The sequence below is a fragment of the Entelurus aequoreus genome, linkage group LG09, assembly GCF_033978785.1.
Source record: "Entelurus aequoreus isolate RoL-2023_Sb linkage group LG09, RoL_Eaeq_v1.1, whole genome shotgun sequence".
Classification (NCBI taxonomy): domain Eukaryota; kingdom Metazoa; phylum Chordata; class Actinopteri; order Syngnathiformes; family Syngnathidae; genus Entelurus; species Entelurus aequoreus.
This window is the reverse complement of record NC_084739.1, coordinates 78,595,887-78,615,343: the sequence shown is the minus strand read 5'-3', so window position 1 is coordinate 78,615,343 and position 19,457 is coordinate 78,595,887. Positions and strand designations below refer to the sequence as shown.

The 19,457-nt window shown below is 38.6% G+C and overlaps 1 protein-coding gene across 1 annotated transcript in view; it reads right to left on the bottom strand.

The window, feature by feature from the left end:
* LOC133656966 (calcineurin subunit B type 1-like) overlaps positions 1-19,170 on the bottom strand; it is a 50,433-nt gene extending 31,263 nt beyond the window's left edge. The window contains exon 1 of the mRNA XM_062057854.1: positions 18,935-19,170. Within this exon, the coding sequence (XP_061913838.1) occupies positions 18,935-18,937 (3 nt within the window). The 5' untranslated portion in view covers positions 18,938-19,170. The remainder of the gene's footprint in view (positions 1-18,934) is intronic.
* Between the last annotated feature and the right edge of the window lie 287 nt (positions 19,171-19,457).

The window sequence follows — 19,457 nt, the reverse complement described above, 5'->3', positions numbered from 1 at the left end:
TTACCATAAGTCCCGAAAATTGTAAATCAAGGCATGGGAGAAATAATTAGTCAACGGATATTTCCATTTATGCGTTAGTTTGTGAGCCAAACAATATCGGGATATGAGTTTGGATCCATATCGCCCATCCCTACACATGTGTTAGCGACAGTGCTAGCACAGTTTAGGGATGTTCTCTGAGTTTAATTGACTTTTACAGTAAGCCTTACAATGGCATTGTGTTTATATTAGAGCTGTCAAAGTTAATGCGATGATAACGCGTTAACTATAAAAAAATGTTTTATTGCAAACAGTCGATCTGACATCAAAACTTTCTCAAACCGATCACACACTTTTCCGGCTTCAAAATAAAAGTGATTTAACTACATTAACAAAATAAAAATCTCTTACGTTACGATCGTGCTTTGTCAGAGATGTTTTGTAATGTTATTCAGGGATATTTGCAGCTAAAGAAATGCTAGGACATCAGTGTAGGAATATGGAGGGCGGGGGGGATTTTCTGGCAGGCTGAAATATTGTGTAAATACTTTTATAACATTTTCTGGTCGAGTCCTCAATTACAGAATGATTAGCAGGCTGAATATTACATTTTATTAATATATAGAGAAGGCTAAAATATTGTCATGCAGCAATAAGAAGACCATTAACTTGTACAACACGTAATGTACAGAATATCAGAAGCACTTAATCAGGTAGAAATATCACAGATTACAGCTGGGATAGGCTCCGGTAATAATCATGTATTTTTCAACAAAGATACTTCACACGGAATTCATCAAGGGGGCAATGATGATGATGGTGGTGGGGATACTGAGCCAACGATTGATGGCCGAGCAGCTTCATCAGCAGCCATCCTTATTGTATTGTTCCCCGTGGAGCAACACATCTTCATTTTTAACAAAGTGCACCTCTAAAATGGTTCCTCTGTTACTAATTGTTAACCAAGCACACCACTGAGGTAGCGAGACCAGCTATAATGACCATCCAATCACCGGCTGATGCGTGCCTGGAAAAGTGGAATACTTCGACAACTCAATGATTCTGCAGTTGCAAAGCAGCAGTGAAACACAATGATGCAACCCTCACAGACTAAACTACTTCTCCTTGATAGCTGTCAGATCCAAGGACATGCACTACACCAGGGGTCACCAACGCGGTGCCCGAGGGCACCAGGTAGCCCGTAAGGACCAGATGAGTAGCCCGCTGGCCTGTTCTAAAAATAGCTCAAATAGCAGCACTTACCAGTGAGCTGCCTCTATTTTTTTAAATTGTATTTATTTACTAGCAAGGTGGTCTCGCTTTGCTTGACATTTTTAATTCTAAGAGAGACAAAACTCAAATAGAATTTGAAAATCCAAGAAAATATTTTAAAGACTTGGTCTTCACTAACTGACAAAGAAACAGATAACAGATTTGGTGTCCAGTTCAAAGTGTGACATGATTTATTTAAAAATTTGAGAGTTGACTTTTGTATTTTACATGAGTTATAATTTGTACAAACATGGTGCAAAGTAATTCATGTTTTGTTTAAAAAAAATGTTAGTGGCTAGCTAGTTAAAATGGGATATTGTGATTTCACAAGACTGTCTTAGAAGTGATAATTTGAAAATGTTCAATTTGAAAAATGTGCACTTAGAGAAAATATAAAAATAAAGTGTTGCATATTGATATTTATCTGTTTCTATATATATTTATTGTGAGAAACCATTAAGATGATCAGTGTTTCCACAAAGATAAATATAATTAATTATTAATAATAACATAGAGTTAAAGGTAAATTTAGCAAATTGGCTATTTCTGGCAATTTATCTAAGTGTGTATCAAACTGGTGGTAGCTCCTCGCATTAATCAGTACCCAAGAAGTAGCTCTTGGTTTCAAAAAGGCTGGTGACCCCTGCACTACACCAAGATACACTGATATCCAATACCAAAGGTCTGCCCTAACTAGAATAGGGCTTGAAATGGTACAAACGCAGGCCAAAGCTTTTGTTTACATGGCTGTACTGTACCGGCAGTACTGTGAGAGAGAGCTAGGCACTGGATTCAAATGGATGAATAATAATAATAATGGATTCGATTTATATCGCGCTTTTCTATTGTTAGATACTCAAAGCGCTCACAGAGAAGTGGGAACCCATCATTCATTCACACCTGGTGGTGGTAAGCTACATTTGTAGCCACAGCTGCCCTGGGGTAGACTGACGGAAGCGAGGCTGCCAGTTTGCGCCTACGGCCCCTCCGACCACCACCTACCATTCATTCATCATTCATTTCACCGGTGTGAGCGGCACCGGGGGCAAAGAGTGAAGTGTCCTGCCCAAGGACACAACGGCAGCGATTTTTGGATGGTAAGAGGCGGGGAGCGAACCTGCAACCCTCAGGTTTCTGGCACGGTTGCTCTACCCACTACGCCACGCCGTCCCGGATGAAGGAATCATATCGAGACAAACTGTACCCTATTCCAAACGCTGGCTACCTTAAAAAGTAAGTAAAATTGGTGGAATTGATCCAATTTGACCATGTCCAATTGTCAAGAGATTTGAGTGAGTTGCCGCCATTGTTGAAGCCAAACTTGTCTAAATCTCCTCAAGGGAGTCTGTTTTTATACCGGTGAAGCCTTTCAGAATGCAAACAAAAGTCTATTAAGCCCCATTATCCTCCATTCAAATTGCACAAAGTCTACACTTTTTATCTCTTATGTGTCCAAGATGGAATGAGGGTGCTAAGTCTCATTTCAAAAGCAGGTTTCCCTGAAAACATGTTTCCCATTATTACTTTTGAGTACTTTGATCACTGTGCTACTGCTCCTAAAATAACACTAATTCATTTGCGTGCTTACCCATGACTAACAATAAACAGATGACATGCTTATTTCTCCAAAATACTGTACGTTGTTTGAATCCCGCAGCTGGCTTGGCTAACGCTAACAGCCTACTAAATGCTATTTGTGAAACTGAATAAAACATGCTTTGATTCAAACGTACCAGTCTGAAAATGGCATGAACACTTGGGGTGTGCGTTTTAGGGCACCACACATTTTTATACTCCAAAAAACCAGGAGGGTGTGCCTGGGCAAGGATGGTTTCGCCCTATTGTAGTGAGAAAAACCACTGTTTAAATGCAAACTAGCAATCCTAACTGTTAAAGCCAACGACAGTAGTTGAAGTGTAAATTCCCTTCGTAATAAAGTCAGATACAAATAAGGCAAGAAGAGAAATATCACACGCTTCTCTTTTCTAAAGTACATCTGTACAGCAGATACGGGCATCTTCATCAACAATATGATTTGCCTGAGTAGCTGGATCAAAAAATGTAAATAAATAAAAAATTATAAAATAACCGATATCTGTTTAATAAATTAAGAATTGAGATTTAATCAAAAATCTATTTTTTGACACCTCTATTGAACACACCAACATGTACAAGGTGATGACGTTAAAAGTCATGTTTGATGGTCTCACTCCTGCTATCCAGGCTATTCGCCACATCTTTATTAACTCATTGACCCGACTTCCTAAGCTTGGCTTTCACGCTGCAAATGATCAAAATCTCACCTAATCATGACAACAATTCTGGCAGTTAATGACGCCACACATTTGTGCAATGTTTTAAACATTAAAAAAAAGGAAGAACCAACTTTAGTACAAAGTTTTGCATTCAGTTGCGTAAATAAGCTATTTAGAGGCCAGCAAGACCCACAATGCATTGCATTTATTACATCACACTTTCAAGCCCTATATTGATGACTGTAGATGACATGTGTGGTCATTTTGTGTTCATAAAGCACATGGAATATACAGTACATGTAATGCAGATATTCGGTCGATGACTTATGAACAATTAGTTGCCAAGTGCCCATGCAAAGACGGTCATTTTTTTCCGCCAATCTTGCTTCAATTTTACACACGTCCTTGTCAGTCACACTAAAAGTGTGTGCCATATATACCTTAAAGCAGGGGTGTCAAACTAATTTTAAATCGGGGGTTACATAGCGAAAAAATCTACTTCCAAGTGGGAAGTAAAATCACGACACGATAACTTGAAAATAAAGACAACTTCAGATTGTTTTCTTTGTTTAAAAATAGAACAAGCACATTCTGAAAATGTACAAATCATAATGTTGTTGGGTTTTTTTTTACACTTATATGTTGCGGTTAATAGTATTCTTATCTTTATTTGTCATTATTTATACTTTATGAATAAATTATGTGATAATGCTCATCAGTCAACTCATTGGTTAATTTTCAATCTATCAAGATAAAAAAATGATATCAAAATCAAATTACAGGATGTTATTTATGTAGTTTGCTCATTTTCCTTGATTGGTGCACTAACATTTTTGTTTTGATTTGATTTGATATATTTTATTTCAAATATGCAAAAAACAAGAGCGAGCCTGATCCAATACAGTGCTATAGCCTTAACAGCCATTATCACAAAATGTAAACAATGGAAAATAAAAACCAAAAAAAATAAACAAAATGAGCAATGGACTTTCATTTTTCTTTTTTTCTTTTTTACATATTTGAACAGGAGTGAGAAGAAGTTTACACTTAATTAATCCCACCCCTTGTCAGTTTTTACCTTATGTGTGCATCAGCTCGGGAGTGGAAGAGTACACACACATCTACCGATACTCTAGATCTGTGTTTTTCCACCTTGGCAAGGCATATTTTTTGCGTTGAAAAAATGCGGAGGCACACCACCAGCAGAAATCATTAAAAAACGAAACTCAGTTGACAGTAAAAAGTTGTTGTCGCAATTGTTGGGTATGACTTTAAACCATAACCAAGCATGCATCACTATAGCTCTTGTCTCAAAGTAGGTGTACTGTGACCACCTGTCACATCACACCCTGACTTATTTTGAGTTTTTTGCTGTTTTCCTGTGTGTAGTGTTTTAGTTCTTGTCTTGCGCTCCTATTTTGGTGGCTTTTTCTCTTTTTTTGGTATTTTCCTGGAGCAGTTTCATGTCTTCCTTTGAGCGATATTGTTTTAGCAATCAAGAATATTTCAGTTGTTTTTATCCTTCTTTGTGGGGACATTGTTGATTGTCATGTCATGTTCGGATGTACTTTGTGGACGCCGTCTTTGCTCCACAGTAAGTCTTTGCTGTCGTCCAGCATTCTGTTTTTGTTTACTTCATAGCCAGTTCAGTTTTAGTTTTGTTCTGCATAGCCTTCTCTAAGCTTCAATGCCTTTTCTTAGGGGCACTCACCTTTTGTTTATTTTTGGTTTAAGCATTAGACACATTTTTACCTGCACACTGCCTCCCGCTGTTTCTGACATCTACAAAGCAATTAGCTACCTGCTACCACCTACTGATATGGAAGAGTATTACATGGTTACTCTGCCGAGCTATAGACAGCACCGACACTCAACAACAACACATCATTTGCAGACTATAATTAATGGTTTGCAAAAAATATTTTTAACCCAAATAGGTGAAACTAGATAATCTCCCACGGCACACCAGACTGTATCTCACGGCACACTAGCCGCGGCACAGTGGTTGAAAAACACTGCTCTAGATTAGGTTCAATCTTGTCGGTATACCTGCGTTGTACTACAAATGACAGCAACACACAAAGTGGGCAAAGAGTCACTTATGTCATCTGGCTTACGGCGTCGCAGACCTACCTCAGAGAGGGCTGGGGTATTTTAAGAGCAGCAGGGAGACAGAGGAGACACGGAATTAGCCCGTGGGAGCGACTTAGCGTTTGACATAGATTTCAAACTAAAATCAACAGCGCTTCTTCGTTCCACATGCAGAACGACAAGCCAAGCAAGTCGTTTACAATAACAGGGGTTGAATTTCAGCGTCCGTCACTAAGCGTGGGTGTCCTGTTACTTGTAGTGACAGTGTGACACCTTGTAGAACACAATGGCATGTAACGCAGTACCTCAACTACACTTCACTCAGAAAAAAACAGAAAGAAGCCCAGAGGCTCACGACTAGGGAGTCGTCACATTCAAGCACACAAGCCAAGAGTAACAACTAAGGTTGCATAATAAATATCGGACGGATAATTATCGAGCCGTTTTGAGGAATGACGTCAACCCGATAAACCTGATAACAAAAAATTGCTGTAAACGGCCTGTCGTAAACTTCCCTGAGCTCGCTGTAAACCAGTTCTTCTCAAATAGTGGGATGGGCTCCCCCCTGCGGGGGCGCAGTGTGAAGCCCAGCTTTATTAGTATCATGCTTCTAAGCCTGCTTCGAAAAGCTGTGCACTGCAAAACGTGTTCATTGTAGCCATTAATTCTGACTTCCTCATTTTGATTAAAAGAATAAATGAATCAGCAGAAATACTTTTATCCATTTTGATATAATAATGTAAGTGCATCATTAAGCCTACATGAACTCCATGGTGTTCAGGGATGAATATTCTCTCCTATTGCTATTGTACTATTTTTTCAGCTATAGTTACATGAATCATTAGTAATGGAGCAGCCTAGTTTTGAATGGCAGGGTCCCTGCTATCACATGTTAATAAAAATATAACATGTACATAATACAAATCAACTACAGGCTTCCCAAATGCTGTAATAAATTAAGCATGATGAGTTGACTTGAAATTGTTTAATGTTGCACTTTTTATATGTAGAAGAAAAGTTTTGTCATTTTATTTAATCTGAGCAACAACTTGAGGCAGTTTAATGTTGATTAACGTGGGCAGAATTATTATAGTGTTCCTAAAGTTAAAAGGATAAAGCCATTGTTTACAAATTTGGTAAATAAATAACCAAAAAATGTATATTATGTTGTTTTCTTACTGTACCGAAAATTAATCGGACCATGACCTCTAAACCGAGGTAGGTAACGAACCGAAATTTTTGTGTACCGTTACACCCCTACCATTTACATTTGCATTTACTCTTTCTTTAACTAGTCGTTTAAACAAACAAGCTTATTTACCTTTTCAGATGAAAACACTGATCTCTTTTTTTGGTACAACACGACCCCAGCTCATTGTGATGAGTTATAGATGTCCAATGTTCTCCAGTAAGCAAAACACATTTTACATGCAGTCTGTAGTTGCAACTTGATGCTCTTGTTTGTTTATCCTTGCAGTAATTGTCCCTCTCCAAGGTATTGTACGACAGATCACCTGTGGTGATATAAATGACATCTTCTTGCAGGACTTGGTCTTTACAGATGTTAAATGGCCCACATGTGCTTCCTGTCCATCTGGCAAAGGCATTAATGTTGAACTTATCTGTGGTACTTTAATTGACAACATTGATGCAGGTAAACTCAGCCTGTGTGTGTTTGTCATTCTCCGATTGTTGTCCTCGAGTACAGGTTTCGTTTTAAGATGTTATTTTGAACTTGATGTGCACCGATGATAAGAAGGTTTGTCGCTGTAATAACAAGTTACCTCAGTTTTATCTAAATTTCTGTTTTGAAGCGAAATTGGCCGCTTCTCATTGCGATCATAGACCGTGTAACAATGCGCGCGTCTTCCGGATCAAGCCTTAAACCGGATGTGATTCATTTTCATTCATTCATGATAACTAGGAGTGTAACGGTACGTGTATTTGCATTGAACCGTTTCGGTACGGGGGTTTCGGTTCGGTTCGGAGGTGTACCGAACGAGTTTCCACATTAACAAATTAAGTAGCGTACCGCACGTTGTGTAAACAATGCACACCGAGGCACAACACACGGCATGCTAGCAACGACAGGGCTACGATAGACTGACCATATGTCCTCTTTTCACCGGACATGTCCTCTTTTGCGGGGCTGTCCGGGCGCAGTTTCTTAAATGCCTCAAATGTCCGGCATTTTGAGTTAGGGTTGCGTGTATTTTAAATGTACGTTCAGGGTTAAGAAGGGGTTAAAAACATAACAAATTGTGGAGGTGTGCGCAGCAGCATTCGTGAGAGAGGGGCAGAGAGAGAGAGAGAGCGAGAAAGTTATGATAAACGCGCATGCGTTGCCAGGCTCTGCTTTTTATCGATAGATTTATCAGATTTAATTTTTATTATCTATAGCAGGGGTGTCAAAAGTGTGCCCCGGAGGCCATTTGCGGCCCACAGCTAATGTTTTAAAGGTCCACGGCACATTCTAAAAATACTATTAATATAAACAAAAACATAACAAAAGTGAAATAAAAAAGCTTAAATGTAATCTAGAAAAAGTTGCAATGTTGACTAATAAAACAAAGCAGTTTTTTTTTTCTTTCAAACTGTCATTGCTCAAAACATAATATTGAATCAAAATCAATGTTATTATGAATTATTGACCTATCCAAAGTTCTGATTACTTCACATCGAATATTCCACTAAGAAAAATATTTTTGGTGGAAGATTTTGCAAATTTGGTAAATAAATAACCAAAAAAATGTATATTTTGTTGTTTTCTTACTGTACCGAAAATGAACCGAACCGTGACCTCAAAACCGAGGTACGTACTGAACCAAAATGTTTGTGTACCATGACAACACAATATTTTTTTATTCATCACATGCGGTAATGCGTTAACTTTGACAGCGCTACTAAAGACAGGTATTTAAATGTCCACACTGCATTTGACTGTAATAAGCTAAGTCTGAAATATCCCACACAGAACACAATTTTTTCTCGTCAAACAAAAACAATCAAGTGTTGAAGATGGAAGGTTTCCTGCCACTGCCTTGGTTGACGTTAGTGTGTCATGTAAAACCAGCTACCATTGAACTTGGTATAAAATTGCACATATTTCATACACTGCCCTCGCTTTAACTGACATTTTGCTGCTCGAGTAAAGGAATTAACCAATATTTGATGAAAAATAAAACGGAAAATTTGCATTAAGGAGTCTACACTGGATTTTTAATTTAGCTAAGTCCCTCTGCCTGAAGTGGATCTGGAACAAATCTCGTGCCGTTAGCAGCCAGCTAGCGGATGTAAGGAGACTTACAGCAAAGCAGATTGGGTGTGCAGGATTACAGGAAGTACAGGGGTAACTCCAGCCACATCCTCTGCTGACGAAGATCGAGATGATAATTAGAAAAAAAAACTAAGTTGTGAGAGCAGAGAGGAAGCCTGATCGAGAGGCAGCCTTGTTCAGTCTCATCAATAATGGATGCCTTATTCACAATCAATCAGGCCTTTGCAAACACAAAACACATTTTGCATATGGAAGAGAACGGCTGGCTCGGCAGCAACGCTACGGCCAACCCCAAAAAGTGCTTAATTATAAACCTTCAGCTCCTCGTCGTCAATATATAATCCCTGCTAACAAAAAACTGTCAAATGAAAGGAACATGAAAGACTCCTGAATATCCCATTTTATCATAGGAATCAATATAAAGGGATGGCTGTGAAAATATACCAGTGTTTCCCACACATTCATTTATTTGTGGCGGCCCGCCACGAAAGAATTACGTCCGCCACAAAAAAAACAAAAAATAAATAAAAATAAAAATAAACATTTTTTATTTTTTTTTGTCCTGTCCAGCTTCTCAGGAAAATCATATAGTTGATGTAGATGCCCATATAGGCTGTTCAGATTTACTTTACAAAAGAGAAGTGTAGGATACTTCTCTTGTTGCCTTATTTGTATTTGACCACTACGGTTTTCTGTTTATTTGTTACTGACTGTGGCAGGACACCTCTGCCTCTGTTTCACTTTATGTTGCTGGTAAATAATATGGTTGTAGTAGTAGGCTAAAGTTAAATTATTTAGTATGCACTAATTAAAGGGGCAGAGCTTTAAGAGACATTTTAGCTTTTATATTTTATAAGATATATTTTTTGTAAGAACCACAATTAATAAATATATTTCAGTGAATAACTTATTGTTCAAATCTGTATATAAATATGTACATAAAGTGTTGTAATTATATTGTAAAATGGATGGATGGATGGATGGATGGATGGATGGATGGATGGATGGATGGATGAACGTTTAAAACAAAAGTGTTATTATTAATTAGTAAGTATACATTTTTTTAGCCTTTTTAGAGAAAATCATATCATTGTAGTAAATTACGCAAATTACTCGATGATGTCATGGTGACCACGCCCATATCCATGCCTCCACCGCCACAGGTATCTTGGCAGTTTATGGGAAACCTTGATTTTTAGACTTAAAGGGGAACTGAACTTTTTTCCGGAACTTTGCCTATCGTTCACAATCACTACGAGACACAAGAACACACGTCTTCCTTTTTTTTTAAAGATGATAAAAAACGCTTGCAAAATATGGCTAATAGGAGTCACCGTTGTAGCCTTCAAAGCCTCTAAAACAACTTCAAAACCCTCCATCAATGTTTTATTTACACACTGCAAGTATATATATAATGTAGTAACAGACACCTTCATAACAATATGTAATATGTTTTATATACACACTGCAAGTATATATATAATGTAGTAACAGACACCTTCGTATGTAATACGTTCAATATTTACCGTATTTTTGTCATAATAATCAACAGAACTGACCTCCTCCGTGCATTTATTTCCATTTCCATAGCAGCGCACTTCTGACTTCTGGCAACAAATGTGTTCCTACTTCATGAAACAAACGCGAGTGTGTTCTAATCATGGCAGACTCGGTAACAGACAAAAAAAGACAACTATTTTTGGTCAAATAAGGATTCACAACCTTATCTTTTTGAAGCTGAATATACAGAGGATGGACTACTGCTCCTGGAAGCCAGCACGAAGGAATGGTAAAGCGTTGGAGCAGACGGAAGCGGAGAGAGAGAGGTAAAAGTGACTTTGGCGCTATAAATGTGGAATTTGAAGCCATGCTATTTTGACGTAAATGGAGTGCTTACCCAAATAGACAGGAAAAAACCTCCCCGGCCAGCTGGACCAAACACACAACTGTCCATTGTGTGAGTCACTTTAATATTGATCATGATACACGCAGCACGCCGTGCATGTTATTACAACTACAGTACATACGCTGTCTGGCTAGCTGTGTACAAACAAAACATGAAATAATACTTTACAGATACTGTAATATGATTGTTCATGTTTTTCAGTCAGTACAGATTGGTGTCTTATCGCATTGTGGTGTGCATTACAAACTCAATGTGTTTTGTGCTGACGTAGAAACTAGCTGACGTAGAAGCTAGCTTATCGCTTGCCGTAGATAGCTTGCATGAGGAGGTTGAGGTGGGCGGGGTTGGGGGGGGGCAGGGTTGAAGTGGGGTAGGGGGTAGCGGAGGGTGTATATTGTAGCGTCCTGGAAGAGTTAGTGCTGCAAGGGGTTCTGGGTATTTGTTCTGTTGTGTTTATGTTGTGTTACGGTGCGGATGTTCTCCCGAAATGTGTTTGTCATTCTTGTTTGGTGTGGGTTCACAGAATGGCGCATATTTGTAACAGTGTTAAAGTTGTTTATACGGACACCCTCTGTGTGACCTGTATGGCTGTTGACCAAGTATACGTTGCATTCATTTGTGTGTGTGAAAAGCCGTAGATATTATGTGATTGGGCCGGCACGCAAATGCAGTGCCTTTAAGGAACGCCCCCAATATTGTTGTCTGGGTGGAAATGGGGAGAAATTCGGGAGAATGGTTGCCCCGGGAGATTGTCGGGAGGGGCGCTGAAATTTGGGAGTCTCCCGGGAAAATCGGGAGGGTTGGCAAGTATGACTGGGAGACGCAACTGCTCTGTACTTCTCCCTACGTCCATGTACCACTCCGTACAGCGGCGTTTTAAAAAGTCATAAATTTTACTTTTTGAAACCGATACCGATCATTTCCGATATTACATTTAAAAGCATTTATCGTCCCATATTATCAGACATCTGTAGTTACTACGCTAGAAAAATAGTTCCTTAGTGTTCGCTTTCACAATAACAATGTTGCTACAGCTTGGTTTTTATAAATTAAGTATTGTTGGCGGTTTTTGAATACATTTTTAAAGTGATATAGAGGTAGAACCGATGAGCTGCATTGCTGGCTACCAAGAATGAGCGAATTTTTACATGTTAGAATGCCAAAAAAAAAAAGGCTGCAGCATGCACTCATGATGTAAGTACGCCTGCAGGGCTCCCTGCAGCCCATCGGTGTATTGAACACCAGGATGGATGGACTCAAGGCCAGAGAGATAGTTCAGCCTGACATCCATCATGCACGGAGGCACGCATCCGTTTGGACTCCAGAAGTCCTATAAATCCTCAAAAGAAGCCCAGAATGGAGGCTCAATTATATGGGGAATTGTCTTTGGAGGAGGAAAAAAACAAGTGTGCAATGCAAGGTCCTCCTCCACACAAAAGTGTCAGACCATATAGCCGAGATCAATGGGAAAGAATGCAAAGCCGAGGAGTTCAGACGGCTCCGTAAATAGAGTGCAGGCCGTCTTCCACCAAGACAAATAAGCATCCGGCTGAATGCTAATGCAAATAACCTGCTACTGATTCTCTCGTTAGGTATTCTACTGTATAATCCTTCATTTTGTGTGTCAGCACTAATCCTTCTCAGCCACTTCAATCCCCACAAAAAGGTACAAAAGCCATGTTAACTCATATAAACCATGCAACACTCACTTCACTTTTCACACCATTTTAGCTAATGCGTGCACTCATAAGGCTCATATTAGACAAATGATCATTACAAAGGAACTCGATAACTTTGCAAGCGTCGATAATCGCCATGTGCATGCGTAGTTACGAGCTGCATCGGTTTCAGCAGCTGCGGATGTTTGTACTACAAGCACATAAACGGTAGTGATGAGAACCACAGAAAAACTCCTGATGGTTCGTATTACCGTATTAAATTAAAATGATTAAAAAAAACGTGATCGATAAAATGATGGACCGACTCGTGTTAGCTTTCATGCTATTTTTAATCCTAACATGAAAACAAGATACATTAACCTCTTTCCCCATTAAGAAACGCCATACCTCAATTTAACCCTTACATTACTGTGTAAACAACTAAGATATTCACGTTGCACATAAAGGCTGTGCTGTCTTTGCGCGAAGTAATCGATATAAACTCCACAGTGTCAAGTTGAAACAGACGTTGTCAACAGGAAGTGAACTCGCGTGACGTCACTTAAACCGGAAGTGGAACGAACTGTCATCCAATTTGCATTTATTAAAAAAAACATTCTAAAACGTTTACAAATTAAATAATATAAACATATTTAAACACAGAAATTAAAATAATATGGATTTTACAAAGCCAGAACAATATTTAATGTTTCATTTGCCCAGAAAGTATATTGTGTGTCTATTTATTTTAGTTTAAAAAACACACAAGTTGGTTAAACGATTTTAGTGTGGGTATAATTACTTTTATTCGTAGATTGCACATTACAGTACATATTCCGTACAATTGGCTTAAAGGCCTACTGAAATTTTTTTTTTTTATTTAAACGGGGATAGCAGATCCATTCTATGTGTCCTACTTGATAATTTCGCGATATTGCCATATTTTTGCTGAAAGGATTTAGTATAGAACAAAGACGATAAAGTTCGCAACTTTTGGTCGCTGATAAAAAAAAAGCCTTGCCTATACCGGAAGTAGCGTGACGTCACAGGAGGAAGGATTCCTCATAATTCCCCGTTGTTTACAATGGAGCGAGAGAGATTCGGACAGAGAAAGCGACGATTACCCCATTAATTTGAGCGAGGATGAAAGATTCGTGGATGAGGAACGTTAGAGTGAAGGACTAGAGAGGCAGTGCAGGGTGTATCTTTTTTCGCTCTGACCGTAACTTAGGTACAAGGTCTCATTGGATTCCACACACTCTCCTTTTTCTATTGTGGATCACAGATTTGTATTTTAAACCACCTCGGATACTATATCCTCTTGAAAATGAGAGTCGAGAACGCGAAATGGACATTCACAGTGACTTTTATCTCCATGACAATACATCGTTGACGCACTTTACCTACGGAGCTAACGTGATAGCATTGGGCTCAAATGCAGATAGAAATACAATTTTTAAAAACCCTGACTGGAAGGATAGACAGAAGATCAACAATACTATTAAACCATGAACATGTAAATACACGGTTAATAATTTCCAGCTTGGCGAAGCTTAACAATTGAAGCTAACTGACTTAGCTACGGAGCTAACGTGATAGCATCAGGCTCAAATGCAGATAGAAACAAAATTTTAAAAAACCCTGACTGGAAGGATAGACAGAAGATCAACAATACTATAAACCATGAACATGTAAATACACGGTTAATAATTTCCAGCTTGGCGAAGCTTAACAATTGAAGCTAACTACGGAGCGGCGGCGGGCGTTGTAGCTTTCGACGACACCCCGGCCGCCATCAGAGTCGGCAAGAAACATATATTTCCCCAAAGTGTACGTGACATGCACATAGCGACACGCACGTACGGGCAAGCGATCAAATGTTTGGAAGCCAAAGCTGTACTCACGGTAGTGCGTCTTGTATCCAGCTCAAACACAACACAACCTCCTGATTGTGTTGCTGTAGTCCGCTGCTAATACACCGATCGCACCTACAACTTTCTTATTTGCAGTCTCCATTGTCCATTAAACAAATTGCAAAAGATTCACCAACACAGATGTCCAGAATACTGTGGAATTGTTTGATGAAAACAGAGCAGTTTGTACGGTGACACATTGGGTACGAATACTTCCGTTGCCGTCGTGACGTCACGCGCAAACGTCATCATACCGAGACGTTTTCAGCCGGAAGTTTCCCAGGAAATTTTAAAATTGCACTTTATAAGTGAACCCGGCCGTATTGGCATGTGTTGCAATGTTAAGATTTCATCATTGATATATAAACTATCAGACTGCGTGGTCGGTAGTAGTGGCTTTCAGTAGGCCTTTAATGGGTTACAATTATCAATCAAATCTTGGAGAATGATTAAGAGTACAATAGCCCTTAAATTGATATATTTGTTAAAAACCTTTAAAGTGATTTAGGTGGCCCTTTTTGTCTTTTTTTATTTATTTCAATCAATCAGTCAATGTTTATTTGTATAGCCCTAAATCACGAGTGTCTCAAAGGGCTGCACAAGCCACAACGACATCCTCGGTTCCGATCCCACATCAGGGCAAGGAAAAACTCAACCCAATGGGACAATGAGAAACCTTGGAGAGGACCGCAGATTTGGGTGACCGGTGCAATGGACGTCGAGTGGATCTAGCATAATATTGTGAGAGTCCAGTCCATGGTGGATCTAACATAATAGTGAGAGTCCAGTCCATATTTTGTATTTATTATTTAACTCTCTATCTGTATTTGCTTTTGTTTTCTTTCCTTGTTGTTGAAAGTGCCTCGACTGTTGAGTGAATTATAAAAAATTAAATACATTTTTTTTTAAAATTGACTTAACGTGCAAGAAATGTTGCAATAAGTACATTTCCACGGCGGAGATGATTGACAAGTTATCAGTCAGGTAAGAATGGGAGTTATTAAGCTATTTGTTGTTCTTTGGCAGCACTTCACTACATTCCAGTGAGTGTGGGGGCTCAAAGGCTTGACAGTTGGAGCTTCTAGTTCAGTGGTTCTTAACCTGGGTTCGATCGAACCCTAGGGGTTCGGTGAGTCGGCCTCAGGGGTTCGGCGGAGCCTCCGCCACGGAGGTAAAGACACATCCGACTTATCGTGTAAATAAAAACTTCTCCCTATCAGCGTATTATGGATACCCCTAAACAATGTTCCCTCTAATTTTCCATCTGATTTGCAGGTTTTTTGATTGATTGATTGAAACTTTTACTAGTAGATTGCAAAGGACGAGAATACATTATATGAAACAGTACAGTTTACACCAGGGGTGTACAAAGTGTGGCCCGCAGCTAATTGTTTACCGGCCCGCCACACATTCTGGAAATGCTATTGCAAAATAAACATTACAAAAAGTGGAATGACGTGAAATCTAACTAGAAAAAGTTGCAATGTTGACACAAAGCTGCCATGCAGGCTGTTTTTTTCATTTGTCTATCTTTATTTTTCTTTTTTTGCCATTGCTTAAAAATTTTCTTTTTTAAATCAATGTTATAATGAATTATTGACCTATTCAAGGCTCCAATTATTTCAAATATTTCACTTTAAAATGATTTATGTGGAAAATATTGCATATATTGTGTGGTTGCCATACAAAAACATCAACGTTTTCTTTGACAAAAGAGCATAAAACAAACAAAATAAAAGTTTAAACGTAAAATGGACAGATATATCTGAAGTTGATCTCGTAACTTAAGTGTTGAAAGTAAAAAAAACCTAATAAAAATGTATCACTTTATGAGTGGGGCACCTTTTGTATCCTAAATATATTTAATGGGATTTTATTTATCTTTTCACTGTGATTACTCAAAAATAACAATGAATTAATATCTATGGTGTCTTGCATTATTGATGTTTTTAAGGCTCTAATTACTTCACATCAAACATTGCTTTCTGAATGTTTTGGGTAGTGGGGGAAATACTGCATATTTCAGTTTTATTATAAAAAACAAAGTTGTCTTGACAGAAAAGGCATAAAACCTTTTTGTTTTTTTTAATTTTATATCAACCTGAAGTTGATATACTGTAGAGATTTACTGTAAGCGTTTAATAAAAAAAATTTAAAAATAATTTGACTTGTTTTCAACATTTTAATGACTTAGACCCTTTATGGTCCCCGGGAGCCCTAAAGGGAAAAAAACAAAACAAAATACATATATTTTGTTATGATTTGAAAATGAAAACTATCAAAATGGCCCCCGTGGGCTTTAATTTTTCCGTGTGCGGCCCTCAGTGGAAAAAGTGTGGTTTACACAGTACAGTACATATTCCGTACAAATTGACCACTAAATGGTAACACCCGAATACGTTTTTTAACTTGCTTAAGTAGGGGTCCACGTGAATCAATTCACTTTATTTGTAAAAAAAAATAAATGGCATACCACTTTGTATTGTGTTGGTTGTAATGTGACAAAATATGAAAAAGTTCAAAGGGTATGAATACTTTTGCAAAGAGCAATAATTCCACACCTCTGGTTTTGTCTAGTCTTTCAACACTTTAGTTTGTTTTGATTGACTGATTGATTGAGACTTGTATTAGTAGATTGCACAGTACAGTACATATTCCGTACAATTGACCACTAAAGGGTAACACCCCAATAAGTTTTTCAACTTGTTTAAGTCGGGGTCCACGTTAATCAGGGGTGTCCAAACTTTTTCCACTGAGGGCCGCACACGGAAAAATTAAAGCATGCGAGGGCCATTTTTAAATTTTTCATTTTCAAACCATAACAAAATATATGAATTTTGTTAGTTTTTTACCTTTAGGGCTACCCGGGACCATAAAGGGTCTAAGTCATTAAAATGTTAAAAAAAAGTCAAATTACTATTTGTATTTATTTATTTAACGCTTACAGTAAATCTGTACAGTATATCAACTACAGGTTGATATAAAGTTAAAAAAAACAAAAAGGTTTTATGCCTTTACCGTGAAAGACAACTTTGTTTTTATAATAAAACTGAAATATGCAGTATTTCCCCCACTGCCCAAAACATTCAGAAAGCAATGTTTGATGTGAAGTACACCATTGATTTGGTGATTATTTTTGAGTAATCACAGTGAAAAGATAAATAAAATCCCATTTGGGATCCAAAAGGTTTCCCGCTCGAAGTGATAATTTTATTTTTTTACTTTCAACACTTGAGTTACGAGATTAACTTCAGATATATCGGTCGATTTTACGTTTGAACTATTATTTTGTTTATTTTATGCTCTTTTGTCAAATAAAACATTGATGTTTTTGCATGGCAACCACACAATATTTGCAATAGTTTCCACACAAAACATTTTAAAGTGAAATATTTGAAATAATTGGAGCCTTGAATAGGTCAATAATTCATTATAACATTGAATTTTTTTTAATTTTTTTTTTTGAGCAATGGCAAAAAAAGAAAAAGAAATATTAGACGAAAGAAAAAAAAACAGCCTGCATGGCAGCTTTGTGTCAACATTGCAACTTTTTCGAGTTAGATTTCACCTCATTCCACTTGTTTTAATGTTTTTTTTATTTGTGCAAAAGCATTTCCAGAATGTGTGGCGGGCCGGTAAACAATTAGCTGCGGGCCACAAATGGCCCCCGGGCCGCACTTTGGACACCCCTGACGTAAATAAATTCATGGTAATGTGTGCAAGGTGTGTAATTTGTTGTGAGTTCATGCACTGTGTTGGTTTTGTTCTTTGAACAAGGTGATGTTCATGCACGGTTCATTTTGTGCACCAGTAAAAAAAAAACATGACTTTTTCCTTTTTGTTTTTCACTAAAGAAGGGTTTGGTGAATGCGCATATGAAACTGGTGGGGTTCGGTACCTCCAACAAGGTTAAGAACCGCTGTTCTAGTTCGAATCCTGCCTGATGGATACTCCACTGATGTCTTGCGGTTACTAGGCAACCTCACCTTCACTTTTATAATACATGCAGATCAGAAAGCACGATACAGATAGCGTCCTACTATGGTGGCTTGCTTATGGTTCTTCCACTGCAAACGTAGTAAATATATATATATATATATATATATATATATGTATATATATATATATATATATATATATATATATATATATATATATATATATATATATATATATATTTATTCATTTATTTTTATTTATTTTTTTCAAGTTGTAAAAAATTTGTATATATTTTTTTTTTTACAAATTGTTGCGAATGTCAAATTGTGCACAAAAAGACGTTCTGGCTGCAATTTCCTGCGCGAATTTGTGTCAGCAAAACAAAAGTAAGCAGTGACAGTCCAGCCGAGGAGGGATCAAGAGGAGCGAATGTGGGCCAAAGGCTCCAGGCTGCCGCTGACAGCCTCCGGGTGTCGCGCAGAGGCGCCAAAAGTAGCATGTCACCCCCTCCGGTGCTCGTGTGGTCGACTTTTAACCCAAATAATTACCAAAAAAAAAGTGTATTACTCGACGTAAAAAGAAGGAGGCCTCCCCACTATGGAGGAGTGTTTACCAGGCGGAGAATGAAAACAGTAGCCGCTTACCATGGTGCTGCTCGGACGATCGAATCCAGGCGACGTGGACGGAGAAGCGACCGCGGGAGTCGGTGGGCTGCCGTGCCGGGACGCGGAGGTTCTCGACACACCGCCGCGGTGGGAGGGAAGGGAAGGGGGTTGACTTCTCGGCGTTCACACCCGGCTTTGGGGGGCTCTCCTTTCGGCCTCGCTCGCCTTCACCGAAGCGGTCGGTGACTGCAGGGGCGGAGAGGGAGGGAAAGCCGCTGGGCGGGGACAGTGAAGGCGGGGGGGAAGGAGGAGGCTCGTTTTGACTGGCAGGCGGTGGCGAAGTGGCGGAGATAGAGTACTCTAAAGAGAGGGGGGTGCGGCGGTACTGTACATCCGGGGATTCTGCTTTTTTATAATGGATTTACCAAGATACCCCAAGCTAATTTATCTACTTCCGGTGGCAAAATGCTATCTAATTGTTTATTTATTTATTTTGTAATTTTCACACTCATTCACACAAAATGGTTGTTTCCTTCTGTTATTGTGTGAATGCTCCGAAGCA